The 18,485-nt window shown below is 50.3% G+C and overlaps 5 protein-coding genes across 5 annotated transcripts; 4 read left to right on the top strand and 1 right to left on the bottom strand.

Moving 5' to 3' along the window:
- Nucleotides 1-1,009: 1,009 nt before the first annotated feature.
- On the top strand, nt 1,010-2,722 carry Aud_009404 (Zn(II)2Cys6 transcription factor; the record flags this gene model as incomplete). Its single annotated transcript, XM_043294257.1, has 1 exon — nt 1,010-2,722. The coding sequence occupies one exon, from the start codon at nt 1,010-1,012 to the stop codon at nt 2,720-2,722; it is 1,713 nt and encodes a 570-aa protein (XP_043150192.1).
- A 2,339-nt stretch (nt 2,723-5,061) lies between these two features.
- Nucleotides 5,062-6,011, top strand: Aud_009403 (uncharacterized protein; the record flags this gene model as incomplete). Its single annotated transcript, XM_043294256.1, has 2 exons — nt 5,062-5,160; nt 5,256-6,011. 2 exons carry the CDS (start codon nt 5,062-5,064, stop codon nt 6,009-6,011), a joined length of 855 nt encoding a protein of 284 aa, XP_043150191.1.
- A 300-nt stretch (nt 6,012-6,311) lies between these two features.
- On the bottom strand, nt 6,312-11,048 carry Aud_009402 (glycoside hydrolase family 18 protein; the record flags this gene model as incomplete). Its single annotated transcript, XM_043294255.1, has 21 exons — nt 6,312-6,373; nt 6,444-6,750; nt 6,793-6,810; nt 6,884-6,988; nt 7,038-7,131; nt 7,187-7,274; nt 7,331-7,504; nt 7,532-8,007; nt 8,078-8,205; nt 8,253-8,336; nt 8,389-8,455; nt 8,521-8,704; nt 8,770-9,394; nt 9,461-9,595; nt 9,642-9,819; nt 9,891-10,350; nt 10,408-10,449; nt 10,505-10,524; nt 10,580-10,726; nt 10,799-10,906; nt 10,960-11,048. 21 exons carry the CDS (start codon nt 11,046-11,048, stop codon nt 6,312-6,314), a joined length of 3,591 nt encoding a protein of 1,196 aa, XP_043150190.1.
- Nucleotides 11,049-11,604: 556 nt separating this feature from the next.
- Aud_009401 (uncharacterized protein) lies at nt 11,605-13,423 on the top strand (the record flags this gene model as incomplete). The annotated part of the gene is made up of 5 exons (XM_043294254.1): nt 11,605-12,028; nt 12,087-12,479; nt 12,534-12,837; nt 12,919-13,159; nt 13,214-13,423. The coding sequence occupies 5 exons, from the start codon at nt 11,605-11,607 to the stop codon at nt 13,421-13,423; spliced, it is 1,572 nt and encodes a 523-aa protein (XP_043150189.1).
- A 3,129-nt stretch (nt 13,424-16,552) lies between these two features.
- Nucleotides 16,553-18,459, top strand: Aud_009400 (glycoside hydrolase family 1 protein; the record flags this gene model as incomplete). The annotated part of the gene is made up of 2 exons (XM_043294253.1): nt 16,553-16,719; nt 16,776-18,459. 2 exons carry the CDS (start codon nt 16,553-16,555, stop codon nt 18,457-18,459), a joined length of 1,851 nt encoding a protein of 616 aa, XP_043150188.1.
- Nucleotides 18,460-18,485: the final 26 nt, after the last annotated feature.

Raw genomic sequence — 18,485 nt, 5'->3', positions numbered from 1 at the left:
TGAGGGTGTCCAACAAAGTTAAGCAAGACTAATATATTACCTTTAGCTAACCTGTATACATGGTCTGCCGCCTAGTTTTAAGTGAGCCTATACTTCAGCAGAGCATGTCTTAATTAAATATTTAATCCTTAATCTTCTACTTCCATTTAACTGTCGCCCATACTCCGTATACTTGGGTGACGGCGAATTACTAGAAGCGGTATAGAGCCTAAATATGTATAATTGCATCTACAGTGATTACTTTTAGTACAGCGCCGTGATATTGTTAATTTGGAGAGGGTATCTTAAGATATAAATTGCGGCAGTATAGCAAGGAATTTCCTAGTTAAGCTAGCGGTAATACCACTGGATTCAAACTTTTGACCTGCCACTGTACAAAGAGACGACAAAAGCCGGCTTACAATCAGTGCCCCAAAATTAGACAGCGGAGTAGGCCAAATAGTACTCCACCTGTGTCCATAACAATATAACAAACTCCCACAGCTTATCAATTACGGCTTTCTGCCTCCTGATAGTCATTCATAACAAAGGGGCAGACCCTTAAAACCCATGGTGTTTCAGAATACAACAGTAGGGAGGAATTCTTTTACAATATGCGCAACCAAGATCCAGACGCCAGCAAGCCACATCAACACTAGGATATCTACCAGAATTTCCCTGGTTCAACAAGACATGACCTTGCATTGGCCGCCAGCGGTCAGAAGGAGATGTTGCTCACGTCAGACGTCAGAGTAGTAGATGGACGTATGAGGACTAGCGCAATGGGCCAGTCCATTTGAATCCCCTCCTCCATCAACAATGGCCATTCACCAAACACATACCGATTCCTCGACTTCAACAGTCCCAGATCGAAGGCGCTCGAGATAATGGATGCTTTCGCATACTACCAGACCGTCGGTTCAGCCGCGAAACTAAAGACGCGCACTGGTTGCACAATTTGCAAGTATCGCAGAGTTTTCTCTCTCCTTTTCTCTATAAGCATTCGACACAAAGTAGTGATTGACTGACCATGCTCGTTGTCCAATGCAGAATTCGCAAGATCAAATGTGACGAAACAAAACCATGCTGCAGGCGCTGTCAAAGCACCGGTCGGAAGTGTTGGTATGAGCTGGATGGTCGAAGTCGGCGCATCGCGCCTCCGCACACGCATTCGATATGGCACAGTCAGCCTCTTTCCGACATTGTGGCTTATGCCTCTCGCGAGCGACGGGCTTTCGAGTATTACTGCCAACGTGCGGGCCCTACGATAGCGGGGAGCATCGGTTGCCCATTTTGGACAGGCGCGGTCCTGAAATCCTGTCGATCGGAACCCGCCATTTGGGACGCAATCATCGCCATTAGTGCTCTGTACGAGAACCTCGATCCCTTCCTTGGGCCTCCCATGGTCACGGAAGCTGTGCCATCAGTGCGAATGCCTCGAGAAGCTTTCTTATGGTACCTTCGCTCGGTGGAAAACGTGCGATCCCAACTAGCGCGGAACAAAGTACATCCGCAGATCGCACTCACCTCTTGTGTACTGTATACCTGCGCTGAAATGCTACAAGGCGATGTGGCTAAGGCCATCTCGCTATACAGGCAAGCCGTGCAGCTGATTCTCTCTTGGCAGCGACAGAGCCCAAGACTCTCGGAAACAACATTAGCTGTAAAAGACATGATGATGCCGCTGCTGGTCCGTCTTGGGGCCGCCATGTTTATAACAACCAATTGTTCGCCCGAGGGTTTGTCGGACCTTTTGGCAACTCCTAGCAATCCCGGGTCGTTGTCTTTTGAAGCCGCCCAGACGGCGATTCTCAAGTTGATTGCAGAGGCCCTCATCCTCCGACGTTCCGGGGCCCGACATTGCTGCAGCGGTCACAAAGTGCCTAGCACAATGTTCGATTTGACCGTACAACAGCGCACCCTGGCCCGTCAACTGAACGAGTGGGACTGTGTGTTTGCCTTCCTCCGGAGTGCGGAAGGCCACCCCCAGCTGTATTCTCCGGATCGGAGAGCAATACCAGTGTTACTGAGCATTCGCTCCGCTGCATCCATCATGATCTCCACTTGTTTCGCAGTACAAGAGACTGCGTATGATGAGCACATAGGCCAGTTTCGTCTGATTGTCGAGCACGCAGCAGCAGCGACGCACGCGCCGGTGGAATGGGGTGATCCGCAACCGGGGTTTACTTTCGAAGCCGACGTTGGCCCTCCGCTGTTTTTCACTGCTGTGAAATGCCGAGACCAGATATTGCGACGGACAGCATTAGAGCTGCTTCGACAGACACCAAAAGTTCAAAGCATGTTCAAATCTATGTCGTGGGCTACGCTTGCGGAGATGGTCATTCAGATAGAGGAGGGTTCTGTACAAGGCATGAGGAAACGCCGGGCGCTTCAACCTACGATAAATGGTATTACAACGCTGGAATATATGGAAGAGCTGGACAGCAGCACTCGTGGGGTTCCTCCCGCCACAGAAAGTGTGCCTTCTTTGGCAGAGCTTGTGGAGGTTGATAGCAACTGCCTGGACAGATCGCCAAATAAAGTGTCAGTGGCTGAAAGGCAATACATCCCGGAAGGCCACCGTGTGCATGAATTTGGGATCTATCAAGCACATGGAAGTGCCCCAGTGGACATGTCCCAGCATATGCAGCATCCCGTCATCCTGAGATTTACCAAGAATCAGAAAGACCCAGGAACAGGGAAGGTTGAACTGGTGGAACGCTTTCTTCCCATGAACTTCTAGCTGTCGTCATCAAATGTATCCAGACAGCCAAAGAGAGATGCCCGTTTGAAACCCCTTACAGACTATCCGTGTGGCTTGGCAACTTATGTAGGCTACTGTTAGCTTTCCGTCGATATAACTTGGTGCCAACCAACCGACAATACACGGTACGATCCGGAGTCCTGATCAGTTATGCTGTACTTCATATGGATTCTCCCACGGCTCCAGCCGCTGTTTAGCCTAAACCATGTTCGGCAAGCGCAGTAAGCCGCCCCATAACTAACACCATACTAAGTCCTTCCATAGCTTCTCTCGCTCGGATCCTGACGTCAATTACCTTTTCAGGTAAGTCGGCCATGGGAATTGCATAGTTCTAGTCGGTACACCCCGGGTCAAAAAACGAGGGTTGAACGAGTTTCAGAGACTCTTGATCCACATCATCCTATAGACATTCGAAAAGATCAAGCTAAGGGTATGGGTCGGTACTAAAAAAAAAGAACAGGAAGTAATCAGATGGATATAAAAGGGTTATACCTATCATCTTTCTCATGAATCTGGACAGGGCTGGCTGTACATTATTCAATCTTATATGAATGAAACTGCCCACTCGTGGGCATTCTTCATTCGATTGACTTCCCTTATTACCGACACAACAGCTATACTGGTTCATTGATATACTCGGTCTTGCCATTCCTAGGCTATCATCCTCATCTATATCTACTGTCCTACAAAAAAGGCCAACAACTGACCGATACTGGTCCGTCCGTCCACACTCACACAGTCTCGAATATAATCATTATACCAATACTAGCGCTGTCTCAGCCCATCGACACGATTGTCGCTTTTACTAGTCGACGATAAATCACTTCCCAACACAGTCAGCCACGATGACAACCGATGCGAACAACAACGAAGGAAACGGAAGCTTAGTCGTCGGACTTATTATTCTCGGCTTCTGTGTGTCGGTCATGGTATACTGTGGAATCCGACAGATGCTGGATCCTCCGCCTCCTCGTCGTCCGGAAATGTCCCAGGACCAGAGGGCGTATATGCGCAACGTACGCCAACGGAATCTCGACCAGCTCTGTTCCACTGCGCAATCTAAACACAGTCCTCCAGCAACGGATGTGGACTCTATGGGGAACCTTTGACGTAAGACAGCTGTCTATGGTCTTGTTCTAGTTCTATATTTTTGACAGGTATTTATGGAATTGCTTCAAGTGTTGCTAGTTTCTGTCTATCAGGAAGTCTCGTGAATGACGAGTATGGGCGGCACGCAGACCGTGTGAAGGGTCAAACCAACTATACAATTTTTGGCTTCCATAAGGGGGATTGCGAACGCACCGTTGAGGAAGATTGGGAGACGTTCATTAACGCGATTTTTGCGTTCAGGATGCTCTCGAAGCATTGGCGCCCAAGCCTCTGTTGGTGTCACTAGCCACCAGGTAACTATGTATGTATAACAAAATAAACGGAAATTTTTCGCCTGTTTCCAGAAAGAATCAGATCGTGGTGTTAAAGAAAATTTTAAAACTCAAAATACTGTCAAAACTCTTGTCCTGTTGATCTAACATCCGCCGCCCATTACACCCGCCAGCTCCACAACAATGTACGTGCCCGGCGCCCACAACGACCAGCATAAGTTTATTTTTTAGTCTAGCAGCTTAGGCGAGCATAAGCTCCTACATTTACTTTAATATACCATACCACACATCTCAGCTTAGAGACTAAATACACTGTATCATTTCTTTTGTAGTTTCCATTCATCGAACCAGTCTGCCAAGCAGGCTGAATCCATTCAGGTCCCCCCATTCGATAGCCCTTGGAAATGACTCTAGGGAACTAAGTAGCTAACCCTGCTATCAAAATTAGAAACATCAACCCTTCCTAGCAGCAATGACCAGGTACAATGGACGACGGCCCACCTTTCCATGATCCGGATGCGTCTCTGGCAATGCCCCAGGAGGAGGTATACAATCCTTGAAGTCCACCAAGATAAACCCATTCTCTAACAGTAGAGAGACATAGGTTTCATATAGAACCCACTTCTTTCTATAGTCAGGGCCAACGTGTCTGAGAGTTGGCAGAGAATCCTCCACAGAGAAAAAGTGGTTGAGTCTGGGACTGGGAAAGGACATTGCATCAAGTCAGTTAGTGTTTAACACTCTAGAGGGCGAATTAATAAGGAATAAAAAATATAACTATAATATTCCAATGAGCGCGGGTCTCCGCGATTTGGCGAGGTCCAATAGTGAGATCATGTGATGATCATCCTCGTCACTGGTTTTGCTTGTTTTCTCCCTCCAAACAACTGGTTCCATTTCGACTCACTCTTCAGTAGCTCACCAACACATTTTACAATGGCTGACGATCAAATCTTACATTACCTGCCGCCAGGATGGACGGAGGAGATGTATCAGAACCAGACCGATGCCGCCCTTGAAGCCCTTTCAGAACAGGTGCGTGTGTACATATTAATAAGAGCAAAGAAAGCAGAAGAGATGAGCTCTTTGTGCCATCCGTACAGTCTCCCGGTGGATGCTGACATGACCAGGAACTACAAAATCTGATGGAGCGCCAGGCAGCCGAAGCCAAGCTCATCAGTGCGCAAAACATGGCCCGCATAAATGAGAGGCGCATCGCGCGCGGGGCTCCCCCAATGCAAATCCCATCGCCATCAGCCGATGAAGCCGCACCGGTCGGGACAGGAGAAGCTGAAGCAGACCAGACAAATTCGACAACTCTCGAAAACCTGCAAACGCTAGTCTTGCTGGTCGAGGAGGAAGACTGGCCCGATTTTGGCTTTTTGGTGTTCCGCACGTATTATTCCGATGAGCCACTCTGGGAGAAGTTCCTGGCCCAATACGACGCGGTCCTCGAGGAGGGGATAGATGCTGCCCCGGCAGAATCCGGGATTGAGCGGATTCGCGACCGGATTTTCCTCAAGGTTGTGTCGGATGAAGCAATGGCGGGGGAGCCGCCAGCAAGGGTGGCGTATGCCTATCGCTTGTGCGCGGAGGAGATGGACGACGATGCTGAGGAGGACAGACTTGAGCCTGGTCTCCACACACGGATGTGCCTCATGGTCGACGAGGAGTGTATGCGTTCCGTCGTGGATGCCAAACCGGGTTCTCCTGCGCCGTTCATGAAGGCGGTTGACGTCACCCTGGGAGAGCAGCGATTGTCGTACTCGGGGACTTTCAAGGTGGCAATCGCTTCGCTGATCACCAAGTTCTACCCCGCGCTGCTTGACTGCCAGGACACCTCGGATCTTGTGCCACCAACGGAGGATGCAATTTGGGGGGCGTGAACCCCGAAACTCCCCTGATTGATGAGGAGACAGACAGGGTTGATTGAATGACAGATTCACCTCATACGCTACTCTACTCTTTTCCTCTCACTTATGTAGATTGTTAAATGCAAATAAGGTTGCCCGATTTTTACAGGACACATGAAGCTACGTGTAACTCAGCATTGAAGCTACTACTATTTAGATACCTTGCTCAAAGCGCTCTCCCATGTGCAACCCGACTGAACCAGCACATCCATATTCATCTCGACCTTGCGCCTCTCATTCTACCAAATCTTTCTGTTCACTTGACCAATGGCTTCACGTAATCCAGGCAGTGAGCACTGTCAGGGTCGACAGCTTACTCGACCTGCCTTTCAAGTCTACGGCCGTTAGTATTGCAAAAGCTCTCTCCTAAAAGCACAACGGGGCACATTTGCGAAAGAAACCTACCTGAAACGATCTTGTTCCTCTGTAGAGACTTGTACAGTCCATACGCTTGACTGCCGCCTGTCCAGTTTGTTATTTCCTTGTCCACTTTAGCCTGGTAAAAGGTCTGCAAATTGTCATTGAACGCCTCAAAGAACCGCTGATACCACGTTTTGTGCAGTGCCGCAAAACTGGTGGCTCCCGGTCCAGAGACCTTGGGATTGTTTTGAGCAGCACTATCAAGAGCTTTGAAGATCTGCTGCTGTACCTCGTAGGCATGCTTTAGCGCATCCTGGGCCTGCGCGAAGAGAATTTCAATGCTGTGGTTAGCCTATGGGGGGAAGTGAGCCTTGGATCACGCGCAGAGTCTTACCTCTTGGGAGTTCATATACTGATAATATGTGGGTCAGCCTCCTGCTTCTTTTTCTTCCACCATTTGCACATGGGTAGCCAGTAATACGTACAGGAATAAGAGATTGATCTATGTTATTGAGATAGGCAAGCCGCACGGACGGGCTGGCCTTTTTCCATCTGTCATCGCCGATAACATTCGTGTGGATCGCCCACGCCTTAGGCAAATCGTCAGCCAGCCGACTCGACAGAGGGCACTCTACTTACGGATGTCTTCAAGGAATTCGTCTGAGCATCGCAGATCATCAGGTTCTGATAGTCGGCATTACCCGATTTACTCCCAAGCGCATGGTAAATCGCCCTGAGACCGTTAGCCAAAAAGTATCCCCCGGCCTGGTGATGGGAAAGAAACATACTCAATCGGCGTATCGCCGTCTAAGCCAGCAGGACGTGCAACTCCAAGATCTTTCCACGTCCAGTGCACGTACCCGGTGTCACCAAAGACTGAACAGCATTAACGTAGGCATCTGGCATGTGTGCGTAACGGGAAATCGACCCACCGTCTTCCCAACTATATCCACTCGAAATTCCCTGGGGAATGCTTTTATCCGGATACTTGTTATCGATCATCGACTGCGCGAATTGGGCTGGCGTTTGCAGCTCCGTGACATGTTCAGTGACATATTTGCCTGTGTTTTTCGCCCCCCAGTAATCAGAGTCACCTTCCTTCGGTCCTGACAGGTGTTATCTTGGATACTTACGAGCTAGCTTCCGTGCCTGAAAAGCAGCGGCGTTTTTCAAGCAAATAGCGGTAGCTTTCCCGGCGCCATTGGCCCAGAACTTTCTCCCTTTGCCGGCGAGTTCGGCGACGGTATAATAGGTCGAGGCAATGAACCTTGTTCGTCGATTTCGCGGTAGTTTAACCACCGAGGAACGCACACGGGCGCGTTCGACTAGGTCCGGGTGCTTGGAAGTCTGGCTGATTGTCCCACTGTATTCCCAGGACAGACGCACTTCGTCCAGAAGCGCCTGAACCTCGGGAAGGTCAGGCTCCAACGCAAAGAAGCAGTTGTCCGGTGTACTGCATATCTGTGGCAGAGTCCGGTTGTCCACACTAGAACCTCTGTCCCACTGACGGTCGATCCTTAGCGCCTGCAGCTCATCGAGGATGCCCACCCCACGCTTCATGTTATCGGGCGAGGCGTCGTTGGGAATTACAAACACATCCTCTTCGTACCTGAATTGAGAAACGTTATCTCTCCGATTCACTTGGTAGAGGATGATGCTTTGAGGAACTTCAGACTTACCACCAGAGCTCTAGAATATCCGCGGGGTTACCATCATCATCATAATTGTTGTTACTGGTGTCTTGAATACTAAGCACATAGTCGCCGTCGGTGCTCTGGCAGAAGTTCAAATCACTATCACTGTCGGGCTAGAGGATGTCAGCGGCGCGAAGCAGAGCAGATCAATATCGCTTACAATATCTTCAAGGGGCAAATCGCAGCAGTAGAAAGAGGACCCACTATCACAGAAGCTGGTCTGTGAGGGATCTTGGGCGATAATCTAGGCTCGTTAGTAGCTGGTCCAATTCATCGCATGATCAGGACTGTGTTACCTGTTTTCCAGCCGGACACCCTTTTGGACAAGTGAAAGGGTGTAGCCACGGATGTTCCTTTGATGTCCTAATCGTACACAGTTCAGTGATCCTACAGCTCCCGGCGCTAGAAGGGGGAGAGGTTATTCTTACCATCCACATCCCGTAAAGGGAGGAGGTTTGGTGCAGCAGAAGGATTTGTAGCCTGAAAAGCAGTACTCTTCACCACCAGCACCCAAAGAATCGTATGTCTCCTCGTAGCGGTCGGATTCGTCGCATCCGTAATGCTCGCCTACTCTCCCGTGCTTGCCACAGAAGGGCGCAGATCCCTCCCATTCTAACGACGTATGTGAGCTCAGATGACTGAATGCATAGTGTTAAAGCTACCCGGGGAAGACTCACTGCACTGTCCTATACCGGCATCCGATTTTGTTGAAGTGCAGCACAGCACCTTATGGCCCGTCCAGCACTCGCTGCCTGTAGCACTGGTGTCCGACGAGACTTGCACCTCACCTGAATGGCATTTGCCGTTGCAGAAAGGCGCACCTCCACGCCATTGGCATGTTGGCATCTCCTGGCCTTTCGGACAGCAATAGTTCCTGGTCTGGCCATCACTACAACCCGTGTAGATGCCTGCATTACCGCGGTTTTTACCATCACTTCGCTGTGCTGGGAGAGAGTTATCCGGACAGTCCTTTCCACACTCGCCCCAGATACAGGCCGAGAGGACATCCTCCTCCTTCGGATTCGCCCCGCCCCCGAAGAGGCTACGAGAGACCAGTCCGTTGGTCTTGATATATGCCTGGGCCGCAGACCCTACCGTGTCATCGGTAGATGCAGCCCAAATCATAGTACCGCCGAGGCATTTGCCATTGGCGTAATCGGTCTTTATCTTGAGAGTCTCCGCGTCGTCGAATGATACCCATTGGTTATTATCCCATACGACCTGTTTCACTGCTGCATTCTTGTCCATGGTCGCATTCGCTCCAGCCGCCAGGATATCTTGGATTTCTGAGTACATGAGCGTCTAATCTCTCGTCAGCAGGTCTGAATGTTTTCTGGCGGGCAGGTATTGGAAGGGGAGAGGACCAACCCCGGCGCTGGCAGAGCATTTTCCTGGGTTTCCTCCTCCACTGAATCCACAGCCAGGCTTAGTGCAGGAGGGGTCAGAAAGCGTGAAACTTCGGCCGTAGAATCCCAGGCCCATTACAATTTTATCCGGATCAATCTGTCCTTCCGTCAGCTACTGCCGGGTCGAAGCTCAATTCACTTACCTTGTTTCTCCAGAACAGGTCCATGGTCAGATCGATCTCCGTTAGATTAGTATGAGCATTGACAATTGGCCCGATAAACTTGTCTGTGGAGTCCCATGTGCCGTGTAAATCGTATGTCATCACATTAAACCAATCTACCACCTTCTCAATTGCCACAATGTCGAAGTGCTGCATATACCTAGGATGGAGAAAGGGTTAATGGCCACGGTTATTTTTCAACCTGTTCGCCTGTATTGACTGGGGCCATACCAATAGCTTGAAGGGACTGTGATCGTCAACCCGTACTTGTGGCCACTGCCTCCCAAAGCCGAGCGAAGATTTTTCAAGAACGAGACATAATTTTGGAAGTCTTGTGGTTTCCCAGACCTTTCAGTTGCAACGGGGTACTCCCAATCAATGTCCACGCCGTCGAATCCCCATGTCTGAAGGAAGGAGATCAGCGAGCTGAAAAATGCCGATTGGGCACTGCTGGATCCCGCCAGGTCAGAGAAGGTTGTGGCCGTTGGCTGATCTGGGTCATTCATCGACCATCCGCCAATCGAGATCCACGTCTGTAGCCCGGGGTTTGAGTCTTTGAGGCCCGTGAAACGGGAATACAGCTCCGTGTCGGCCGCACTCATGGGGGCAACTTTGAATGATTTAGGATCAATAAAGGCAAAGGCAAAGTTGAGATGTGTGTAGGCGCCAACAGGGAGTTGTTCCGGCATCACTGTACTATCGGTTAGCCTGCAGCGCTCAGCAACGGTCTCCATCTGGAAAGACTCACTTCCGTAGCATGCTCGGGTATTAGACCATCCCTCATAGTATCCTGGGTCAATTAGCGGGCCACATCCTCGTAGGGTTGAGTGATCGTCACCACACACCGATAGATCTTTTGTTGGAGCTACGATCGTCAGTGAGTCCACGGTTCAAATATCAACCCCAGAATGCCTTCCTACCTGCTTCCAGAACATGACGGCTTGGTGACTGTCTTGTTGCCGCAGAAGTCTTTAGTGGTTCCGCAGAAACCAAACTTGCTGCAGCACACGTTCAGGGGGCATTTCTCCTTCTGAGACCACTGGGCGCCCCATCCAGGATCACATTCACTTTGTTTACGAAAGAAGTTATGCACTCAGCGCTTGTAATTTGTCTGCGGGCTTGGGGTTTGCCGTTCTTACCTTTTCTGATCGCACGAGGAGATGCAGCTCTTACCACAGAAGTCTGGACCCAGTCCACATACTCCCGTGTTGCTGCAGCATCCTATCTTGCAGGGCTTTGTAGCAGAGCTGAATGACTATCAGCTTCAATGTTTGTGACCAGTGCGGTTTTCGCTACCTACCATGTATAATCTGTGGCAGATGCCGGGTCCTGCGATGCCAGTCCCCAAACAACGGACGCGAAGGCTGCCAAAACTATGTTTATTCTCATCGTGAGAGGAGAAAAATCACCATTCGAGGTAGCGTTCGTTTGATCGGGTGAAGCATATTACCTTTCGGAAAGCCATCCATCTTATTGTTATTTCCAGCCCGCCCAGAGCTTGCGGCTCCTCCGCCAAGGAATAATTGCTTTGTTCAATCGGTCCGTCAGCATTGAAGATCAGAGTGACTCTGGATGTGATTGGGTCCTCGGCTATTCCTTCATCAGCAGAGGAGGCAGATGGGAGGCCTAAGATGGACGTACATAATGTAACCCCACCCCGTCCGGCAGGGATTCCATACCATTGTTGGTTTTGTGACTATTATGATTGCAGAATCATGCCTTAATCCCTGTCAGTTTCTGATCATCCGACTCGAATGATGTTACAATGAAGCAATTGACTAAGATGATCGGCATCCGCTAAGCTTACGTCCCCTGCGTGCGGGCCAAGAGTCTATGGGTCCGATCAACATAAGACGGCAAGAGGAGCTGGATATCGAGATGAGACTTGATTCCGAAACTGTTATTTTCTTCTTCCCAGCATGAACTGATTCCGCCAGAAACGAAGATGCACTTGATTTCCTCGTCATGGCTTCTCAGCCTCATAGCCTTTGCGTTGTTCTCAAGCCACGCACTCTCCGATATCGTGATCTTCGAACCGGGACTGATTGCAAATAGTAGTGATGCCGCGGCAGATGGATCACTGGCCCCAGGATGCATCTCCGCCATGGAAGCCACCATTGCTTGTGACCCGTACCTTCGGCTGCAGGTAATGGCGGATGACTTTAGCTATATGGCTTCCACGGTTCGTAACAGCATATGCACTACTTCTTGCTCCCAGTCACTATCCAGCTATCATGCTGCGGTCCAGAAGGCGTGCGCCGGGAGTCCGCAGCCCTGGGCAGATACGCCAGCAATCCTGTATGGGGACCAGATCTGGGCGCAATACAACGTGTCCTGTTTCAAAGACTCCAAGGGAAATTATTGCCAAGGTATTTATGACTCTAGGGACAACCAGGCCAGGAGTCAAGATTACTGAATGATCTTTAGATGTTCTCGCGAACCTCACGCTTCCGGCCGGTGACCCTTCTATGGCCAGCCTCCCCAAGAGCGTGGTGTGTTCGGAATGCGTGCTCCTTCTGGGTCGATTGATCCAATCCACTCCATTCAGCAATTACAGTCCACGAATGGCCAAGGAATGGGCTGCAATTCAAGCGACCTGCGGTGTATCCTACCCGACCGCAGTCCAGCCTGTGACCGGCAACCGGACAGACTTGCCTGGCTACGCGCCCCTGGGTTATGCGACGGCCCAATGCTTGACCGGGAAGACATATACCGTGGTCTCTGGCGATGACTGTGGGAAAATCGCCTCACAGCAGGGCGTCCCTCGGGGGTCACTGACGTCGATCAATAACATTCTCCCGGATTGTTCTAATCTCCAGGGTGAGGGGCTCGTAGAGCTATAGTAATGGACGAACATGAGCTGATGGCGTCCAGTTGGACAGAAACTTTGTATCCCGAACACCTGCCAGCTGTACACGATCAAGTCGGGGGATACTTGCATGCAGATTACCAATGCATCAAGTATCACATTGTCCCAGCTTCGCGCTTGGAACCCGTTCATTAACGCTGGTTGCAGCAACCTCATTGCGGGAGATCAGATCTGTGTTAGCCAGCCAGGCGCTGTCTGGACAGGCACAACCATCCCTGGCGCCACAGCCACCAAGACAGGCGTTTATGCTACAGCGACTGTCGCTCCGCCAGGGCCCGTGGCCTTTGGCACAACTCCAAAATGTGGCAAGTAAGTTGAAAGTTATCAGCTTTGGCCTTTCGTTGTTTTTGCCTCGCCCTGTTACAGTGCTAAAAATCTCAAACTGCCTAGGTATTATCAAGTCAACGAGGGGGATTACTGCCAGCTCATTGCTCTTAACTTCACTATCACCGTTTCACTATTTGAAGCCATCAATCCGCAAATTAACGCGGGATGCTCAAACCTCAGCCCTGGGCTGTATTACTGCGTTCTTCCAACAGCAGACTGGAACCAGACTACGACCACGACCACCTCAAGCTATCAGACCGCACCGGCACCCACGCCCAGTGGGACTACTGCAAATTGCTACGAGGTAAGGTGATAATCTTGGAAATTCTTGGATTCGAACTCACTAACCTGGCCCCAGTGGTATGTGGTACAATCGGGCGACTATTGCGCCAAGATCGAGTCGGTGTATGGGATTACTATGGCGCAGTTGCGGCAGTGGAATCCCGATCTCAAGAATGACTGTTCGAACCTGCAGCTGGGTGATGCCTACTGCGTACATGGAGATCCTGGCGGTACCACTGCTGGCAATATGGCTGTTCGAGTTCGAGCATTTCCCACGTCGCCATAATCAAACAAGGAAGAGGGAGGAAATATGGTGGACACAACCTTTCTTGAGGAACAAACGCTATTTATAGTACCTTGGCTTTTTCCATTGCTTGGAATACAATAACTGACAGCACAATTGGAAGGTCAATACATTGTGCCGATTGAGATAGAAAGAAAAGATCAAGACAGAATTCTCGATGATTGACCTCTGATTCCCGTGGAAATGGACAGCCTTTTACCTCCCAAGTTTCTGTAAACATGTATTTCTAACGCTTGATTTCGCATCAGCGCGAACGGTGCTTACGCCGAAGGGCTAATTACCATCAGTGCTGATCTCACCAGCAACTCCACGGCAATCAACTCGCCGTTTCTCGCACGACAGAAAGAAGGTCGTTTGTCTGAGGCGCGAAGTCCACTCAGGGAGACAAGCCAGCTGGGCGTGCGCATCCTGGACCTCAAAACCCCCAAATTACAATATACAATTCGCTTTGCTCCAGTGTTGTGATAAGATTAACACTTCAAGGAAGCTGATTGGATGCATGCCTTGGGAGTTCAGGATTGCCAACCCGCCATGCAGAACCACGCAGTGACCGCATAGAGCGCCCCATGATGGCCAATGTGGAGTGCCTTCCGCTGGCTAAATGGGTCATCTTGGGAAGTGGCACGTGGGGACGTGGATGACCGGGGGTACGGCGGACTTCGTATAGCTACTCAATGACCGTGGGGCGAGACTATGCAGTGGATTAACTATTGGCTAACTACTTTGTAAAGCAGACCCATAAAAGGGGTGATGCTCTGTGTGAAAAAGCAGTGTCCTTATAATACTTTCCCTTTGTATGATCAAGGCTTTTTAAATATTCATTCCTATGATATTTGCATCACCTGCTATTGTGTGGCACAACATTATAAGCGTGAGTCTCTAAATCAACTATTATATAAGTATCTACTATCAGCTAACAAAGTAGATAAGTTTCTAGAGCCTTTGTTTTAGCTGTTACTTCTCAAGGTCAATATTATGAAGCTGATAACTGCCGCCGCTGTTATTGCAATTTTAGCATCTCAGGCCCACGCCTTCAATCATGTGTGGTATTGGTGTGGCAAGTCTACTACTACGTGCAAGAATGAAGGAAAGCCGTGGAATGGAGTTTATCCGACCTACGACTGCGGACATAAATTGAAATGGGATAACTATAAACAAGCTTATGGAAAGTGGTATCAAAGTACGGATGAGTGGGATGACTGGGAAAAGAAAGGCGGATTTAAAGACTGCTGTCATGCGGCTGGGAAGGGCGCTTGCTACAGTTATCAAGAGTAGGTAGCTTGCGTGTGAGGGACTGCACGGGACTGAATGCCTGGGAAGGGAGAGAGTAGACAGAGGGACTCCACTATCTGCTGTCATCAACGCGTGGTTTTCGGAACGCCGTTCTACATAATATCTCCTCTGTCATGCAGGAAATAGCCTGTAATCAATCATGGATGACGATTTTATCGCTGGACTAACCTCCTGAGAAGCACTCTCTGCTTGACTTGAGCCCTTATTTCCTACCTCTCAACCCCCACGGCTATAGCTACCGTGTAGCTTAGATCTTGAGAGCCCATACGCAATCTTCTCCCTCTTTATTAGCGAAGAGATATTCGAGTACATCAGCCCGTCTACTAATGAATACGCCCAGCGAGAACAAGCAGAAATCGAATTAACTACTAGCCGCGTGTAAAGATAAAATCTACTTGCAAGGGTAGAAGGCCTGTCAGTCAGGTAAGGAAGAGGGTAACAAGTCTGATTGTGGCAAGACTGTTTCTTAAGGAACCCTCAAGAGCTAAAATAAGACATTCTATTTAGTATAATGCTCTACATAGTCTAGAAACCCAGCAGATGGACATCGAGAATCGAATCACCCTGCAAAAAATGGAAGCGGAGAACCACCTTATCAAAAACCTACTTACGTCGCTCAGCTCTTCCGCTGCCTTGGTTAAGCGCTACCTGCAGTTTGCCGACCAAAGTACCATTGCCGATCGTAAGGTAGCCATACCAGTGGTGACGGGGTGGCCAGTGGAGGCATACTTAGCAACCTCCTGCTAATCTCCTTGCTCAATGTCTTTGCAGGTGACGCCTAGCGTCCCTGCCAAGGAAAATGACCCAATTGAACAGCCTTCATTAAAAGACAATCCGCAGCCACCGAGTACCCCTCGAAGAGTCCATTAGCGCCCTGGATGACTTCCAGTACAATTCTCCCAATGACTTCGCCCCTACCGATTTCCGACGCACTGGTATGTCGCTCAATTCGCACATTGCATGACTCATAAGGCTACCGTCCTCACCACAAGATGGGACAGCCTCCCCTTCTTCTCACCGGACGGCGAAAGCATCGTCTTCACCCGCAAGACGAACGCCACCAACTACGACGTCTGTAGGTCTGGCCTGATGGAAGCGATCTGCGAGTGCCGACGAGCAGCCGCACCAATGACGCTCATGCGGTGTGGACGCATGATGAAAAGAGCGGGTACACTACCGTATGTATGGATTCCGGTTAATCCGGTGTGTGTGCCTTGTACGACAATACGTTCTACCTATACGGCCAGATTATGACCATGGATGCGGATAGAAAGAGCAAGTGCATGCTTACGGGCTCGATGTGGGAGTATTCGATCCCGCTATTCGTGCCTATTTCAGCTCTCTACACCGGTAAATGTATGGATCAGGGCGATGATATTGTGGCGGGGCCTGAATACAAGGAGCTGATACCATATTGCATGTGGAGAACATGTTGAAAATAGGATAAGGTCATAAGACACTGAGAATTCCGTTCCAATTGGAGTTTACCTGCCCTATCCTTTGGAATATATTTTCCGACTGTTGTTTACATTTACCCCTCTTGCGGGCGCGACAAAGGGTAAGAACCCCACATGAAGACATAAACCATCTCGGGTATACTTCGGATGTGGAGGTTGGGGAAACCTGGAGTTGCGGGGTGCCTAATTAGTTCTGTCCATACAATCCAGTGCTACCCGTTGATCATTGCCAGTTTGTCTGTGTCGAAGCGGGATCGGACTGAAATGCGACTGGACTATGCTTGGCGCTATGAAAATGATATAAGAGGGGTGTCTCTGGTTGTAAGCTATGTGTGGCTTGGGTCCATACAAGTTGATCGAAATGAAGACTGTATTTTCATGGTTTGTTATACTCCTGGGGGCTGCTGAGGCACAGCAGCTGTATATCACGACGACTGGCTTTCCTGATCGTCCACAATGCACGCAGCCAGCTTCCTCCCCGGAGTACCACTTCCACCCGTTCTCGTATACTCTAAATGAGACAGTTCGGTGAGTAGACAGATTGCCATAGTGAACCAAAAGAGTAACTATACTAATAATCACAGGTTTGCGACTTCGGTACCGAGGCCGACTACCACGCATACGTATGGGCCTCATTATGCTCATGCTGTGAAACATCTCAGCCCCATTCCAGCGACGACAACATGGGGCAACTGGTTGCCTAATCGGACCGTCATCACGGCCACAGATACTACAGACCCTTATGGGCAAGCCGCCTGGTCAAGGCTGTGGCAGCAGGCCAGCATCGAGAACTATACGACGACGGGTCTGTACTCGACGACTGTCAGTCCGACGCCGGTGCCGAGCAGTTCACTAGTCCTGCCGCCCGCTGACTACTTTGGCCCGACGGACTGCTATAGCTTTCCTGAGGACTTCGTATTTGGAGTGGCAGGTAGTGCTGCGCAGGTCGAGGGTGCGGCTGGCCTGGAGGGCCGCAGTCCGACTATCCTGGAGAAACTAGCCGGCGCGACTCGGCCAAATGATTACGTGACGAACGAGAATTACTACTTGTACAAGCAGGATATTCAACGTCTAGCAGCCATTGGAGTGAAGTACTACAGCTTCTCCATTCCGTGGACGCGCATCCTACCCTTTGTTCTACCAGGGACCCCCGTAAACGAGCAGGGCATCAAGCACTATGATGATCTGATCAATACTGTCCTCGACGCTGGCATGCTGCCCATCGTAACCCTTTTTCATTTTGACAGCCCCTGGATGTTCGTCGCCGGCGGTAATCTCACAGCAAAACCAGATATTGGCTACAGCAACGGAGGCTACCACAACGAGACATTTGTCGACGCCTTTGTCAACTACGCCAAGATCGTCCTCACACACTATGCCGACCGAGTCCCCATCTGGGTGACATTCAACGAGCCCCTCCTGTACTCGTTCAATTTCAAGGGCGCCGATAACGTCGTGCGCGCGCACGCACAAGTGTACCATTTCTACCACAACGTCCTAAAGGCAACCGGCAAGGTGGGCATCAAGTTCAACGACAACTTCGGCGTGCCCCGCGACCCCCGTAATGCCAGCGACGTGCAAGCCGCAAACCGCTTCCAGGAGATGCAGCTGGGCCTGTTCGCGAACCCGATCTTCCTCGGGAAGCAATACCCGGATTCCATCCTGAACACCCTGCCTGGTGCCAAACCACTCAGCGAGCGGGACCTGTCCTATATCGCGCACACGTCCGATTTCTTCGGCATCGACCCTTACACCGCAACGGTCGTCTCTCCAGCCCCGGAAGGGATTGAAGCCTGCGCCGCCAACGCCTCCAGCAAGCTCTTCCCGTACTGCGTGGTGCAGGAAACGAAGACCAGATACGGGTGGAACATCGGCTACCGCTCCCAGAGCTATGTCTACATCACCCCTACCTACCTCCGGGAGTACCTCAACTATCTGTGGAACACGTTCCGCAGCCCGGTCTTCGTGTCGGAGTTTGGGTTCCCTGTTTTCGGAGAAGCCGAGAAGACGGACCTGTCGGATCAGCTGTTTGATACCCCGCGGAGTATTTATTATCTTTCCTTTATGACAGAGATTCTCAAGGCAATTCATGAAGACGGGGTACACGTCATGGGGGCGTTGGCGTGGTCATGGGCTGATAATTGGGAGTTTGGAGACTATAAACAGCAGTTTGGGCTGCAGGTGGTTAATCGTACGACTCAGGAGCGGTATTACAAGAAGAGTTTCTTTGATTTAGTGGATTTTGTGTCGTCGAGAATGGCTAGGTGAGACGTCTGTCAGGGCTGTATCAAGCA

The sequence above is a fragment of the Aspergillus udagawae genome (genome assembly GCF_001078395.1).
Source record: "Aspergillus udagawae IFM 46973 DNA, scaffold_7, whole genome shotgun sequence".
In the NCBI taxonomy this organism is placed as follows: Eukaryota; Fungi; Ascomycota; class Eurotiomycetes; order Eurotiales; family Aspergillaceae; genus Aspergillus; species Aspergillus udagawae.
Note: the sequence above shows the minus strand (reverse complement) of the source record. Positions and strands in the feature narration are given on the sequence as shown.